Genomic DNA, 3,696 nt, shown 5'->3' with positions numbered 1-3,696 from the left:
ATACAAAACAAAGAATAAAGTTTACAGCTAAATATATTTGAAGAAAAAGTAACCAGAAAGTCAAATTTGGACTCAAAATATATAATTTAAACATACGAAAACGGTACCTACGTGTTGAAACAGTAATGGAGGTAATGGCGGGGTAGTGATGTAATGGTGGCAGCGATGACGGTGATGAGATGATCTACCGCCCGTACGAGCTCTGCTTTTAGCCGTACAGGCTCCGCCTTCGAATTTAAAAATTCGTCGAAAGTATACTGAATGATATCTCTAATGAAAGAGCGTGAAGTTTTAAGAACACACATATAATTTATATAATTTATTGATGAATGGTTTTTGAGATAAAATATTTTCAATGATTTGGAGGAATAAATGATTTATGGAGGAAAGAGAAAAAAAAAATGATTGGTTGAGATTTGAGGAGAGAGAAAGGGTATTGATAGGGGTGCATTTTGGCAAAGTAAATGTTGAAACTTAAAATTTAGACAAGGATCATTTGCTTTATAATATAAAAAATATAGGAAAGTTTTAAATCTCCTAACCAAATAGCCTAATAATCCTCTTAATACATTAAGAATGTGACATGTGATATCCACTAATTCTCTTTCCTAATCTTGCTTCTTGATTTTTCCACATGTCTTTCTTAATTAAAATGATTATTAAGCTATTTAGTTAAAAATTAACTATTTTCCATAAATATAGATAATATAATCATGCAATAAACAAATATGAATTGCCATAAACGCTCAACCTTATATAATGATATAATGTTACATTTAGTTATTCATTCCATATTGACTTATTGAGCATCCTTTCTTTCTTTTCCTCTCGCTCTAGAGCAAACACACATAAACAAAATGGAGATCGGAAACCTGGATCATAAACCACAGGTGGCTCTTATTGTAGGGGTCACAGGAATGGTGGGTGTGGCCTTAGCCGAAGCCTTTAAAAAGCCAACCGCTCTAGGGGGTCCATGGACCGTCTACGGTGTCTCACGACGAACGTTACCCCCTTGGTTCCCATCCTCTTTCTTAGACAAATACATCATGTTAGACACTTTAAACAAAGAAAACACTTACGAAATTCTATCACCACTCTCCACCCAGATCACACATGTTTTTTGGTTCGCTTTAAGTGTGAACGAAAGTGAAGAATTAAACGTTTCTTTGAATTCAACTATGCTATCAAACGTCCTTACCGCATTAACTTCATCTTCGAGCTCAAAACTTTGTCATGTGACATTACAAACCGGTACAAAACAATATATGGGGCCGATTTTTGACTCATCACTTTCATCCGAACTCGTCCCTCATGATGCACCCTTTAGAGAGGAGTATCCTAGAGTACCTTTTCCAAATTTTTACTACGCTTTGGAGGATATTGTAACTTCCTACCAACAATCTTTCACGTATTCCATACACCGCGCTTCTATAATCATTGGGGCATCAGCACGAAGCTACTTTAACACCCTTCTTTCGCTCTCAATCTACGCTTTGGTTTGCAAACGCGAAAACTATCCATTCAGGTGCGCAATCCTGTCTATAAATTAAGTTGTCATCAATTTAATTATGATCATGCCTTTGAACTTAATTAATATATATAAATCTTTTCAAAAGTTATATATAGATGTGTAGACGTTTATATTTGTGTTTTTTTTACATAAATATAAATGATTGCTAGACCAAAGATACTAATTGAATATTAGTATCGTAGTTTTGTATCTACTATAAATATTTGTCTTAATTTGACTTAATTTTCGGGTTTTTTTTTAACACTATATATACTTTTTTCTGTATTATATATAGTTTGATGTAAAATATATAGATGGTTTTGAGTTTTAAATGTATTTTAATTAATACTCCCTTCGTCCCATATTAAATATTAAATGTTCAATTTTGACTTGTCAAGTTTTTTGCTTTAAACTTTGACCGTTAAAATATTTGTCTAGGTTATATAAAACTTCATTAAATTATATAGACGGATTGAGTTTCCAATGTACTTTTCATTAATATAACTTTCATCAACTATTATATAGCACAAACAAAGATATTTATGGTCAAAGTCGTAAACTGAAGACTTGACAAATCAAAATTGGACATTTAATATGGGACGGAAGGAGTATATTTTTTTATAAATCATTATATGGTAAAAAAAAATTTACTTTCAAAGTGGATGAAAAAAAGACTAAAAAGTGAAATTCAGACATTTTGATTGATACGGAAAGAGTATATCTTTAATTAATCCTCTACATAAACCCATATAGGTATGTTGGTAATAAGTATAGTTGGGAGCACTTTTGGGATGTGTCAGATGCTAGAGTGCTAGCCGAGCAACAAATATGGGCATCGGTGACAAAGCAAGCCAAAAATCAAGCTTTTAATTGCACAAATGGAGACGTATTTACGTGGAAAACTCTATGGAAGGTACTTTGTGATGTGTTTGATGTCGAGTTTGTGCCATTCGACGAGAATGAGAAGTTTGATTTTGTGGATTTCATGAAGAATAAAGGGGATGTTTGGGATGCAATTGTAGAAGAAAATGGACTTCACAAGACAAAAATGGAGGAGGTCACTTGCTTCAGTGCAATTGATGTAACTTTAAAACTCAAAATACAACATGTTTGTAGCATGAATAAGAGTCGCGACTTTGGATTTCATGGGTATGCAAATACACTTGCGAGCATAGAGCCATGGGTTCAAAGATTGAGACAAATGAAAATTCTTCCCAAAACATGGTAAAAGTTTTATTTTTGAGTTGTCATAAATATGTATTTTGTTTCTTAAAATGTGTACTAGCTAGCTACCTGAAAAATCTAGCATGATACACGAGTCTTGTCATAACAACGTTATTGATTACACTAGTTTCACACAGAGCGTAATAGATCTACCCCTAAAATAATATGTGAAAGGGAAAAGATATTTTTGATAACAGAGTTTCCGATTTTTCGATTTCTTTCATAAAAGTGAGACTTTTGAATATTAGTCTGTTATCCGCTTGAGCCTGAGAGGATTTCTGATCATTTAGAGGATCCTGTTAGAGTGTTAGCAATGCTCCAATCCTCGGGCGTTTGGTAGAAGGGAATCATAGAGAATGTAAATGTAATAAAGAAAGGAAATAGTAGGAAAAAGAATGAGTATTTGTAAAGAAATATATTACCTTGTTTGGTAACAACAGGGAATGAACATAAAAAAAATATGAAAACTAAACAAATCAATATTAAAAAATCTTTAAAACAAAAACTAATTATAATATCATGATATAAATAATTAAAATTAATATTTAAATACATGAAAAAAAATATAAAAAAATAATTTGATTACATTCTCACCCTTCTTCACTATTTTGGGTGGAATCACGAGAATGAAAATGATTCCCCCTTCTACCTGTTCATTTCCATTCTACATTACAACCAAATATGAGAAGTGTTTCTCATTCAATTTCCACCTTTTCCATTTCATTGTACCAAACACCCCTAGGTTTATGCAGTCAAGAAGAGTTGGCAACTTCTCTTTGGTCCCGTGGGGTGCAGGCCCTTTTAACTCGAAAGTAAGGTCCTAATTTTATGTTTTTGTTAAAAGAAAAAAAAACTCCTTTTAATTGATAATACATATGAGATGCATGTAATTAAGCTACAAACTTGATTTTAGTTAGTCGTATTATTTAGCCCTTTTTTTCCTATGTCCTATACCTTTCATT

The 3,696-nt window shown here is 32.4% G+C and overlaps 1 protein-coding gene across 1 annotated transcript; it reads left to right on the top strand.

The window, feature by feature from the left end:
• Window positions 1-858: 858 nt before the first annotated feature.
• Window positions 859-2,926, top strand: LOC122585986 ((S)-8-oxocitronellyl enol synthase CYC2-like). Its single transcript, XM_043758100.1, has 2 exons — window positions 859-1,525; window positions 2,264-2,926. The coding sequence occupies exons 1-2, from the start codon at window positions 918-920 to the stop codon at window positions 2,736-2,738; spliced, it is 1,083 nt and encodes a 360-aa protein (XP_043614035.1). The 5' UTR covers window positions 859-917; the 3' UTR covers window positions 2,739-2,926.
• The last annotated feature ends 770 nt before the right edge of the window (window positions 2,927-3,696 follow it).

The sequence above is a fragment of the Erigeron canadensis genome, chromosome 1 (assembly GCF_010389155.1).
Source record: "Erigeron canadensis isolate Cc75 chromosome 1, C_canadensis_v1, whole genome shotgun sequence".
Lineage (NCBI taxonomy): Eukaryota > Viridiplantae > Streptophyta > Magnoliopsida > Asterales > Asteraceae > Erigeron > Erigeron canadensis.
This window is presented reverse-complemented; position numbering and strand designations above follow the sequence as displayed.

Excerpts from the sequence above, each read along its gene's own strand:
- LOC122585986 (XM_043758100.1), top strand. The coding sequence starts at position 918 with ATGGTGGGTGTGGCCTTAGCCGAAGCCTTTAAAAAGCCAACCGCTCTA. Across the intron at positions 1,526-2,263 it reads CGCGAAAACTATCCATTCAG|GTATGTTGGTAATAAGTATA; the intron begins GTGCGCAATCCT and ends AAACCCATATAG.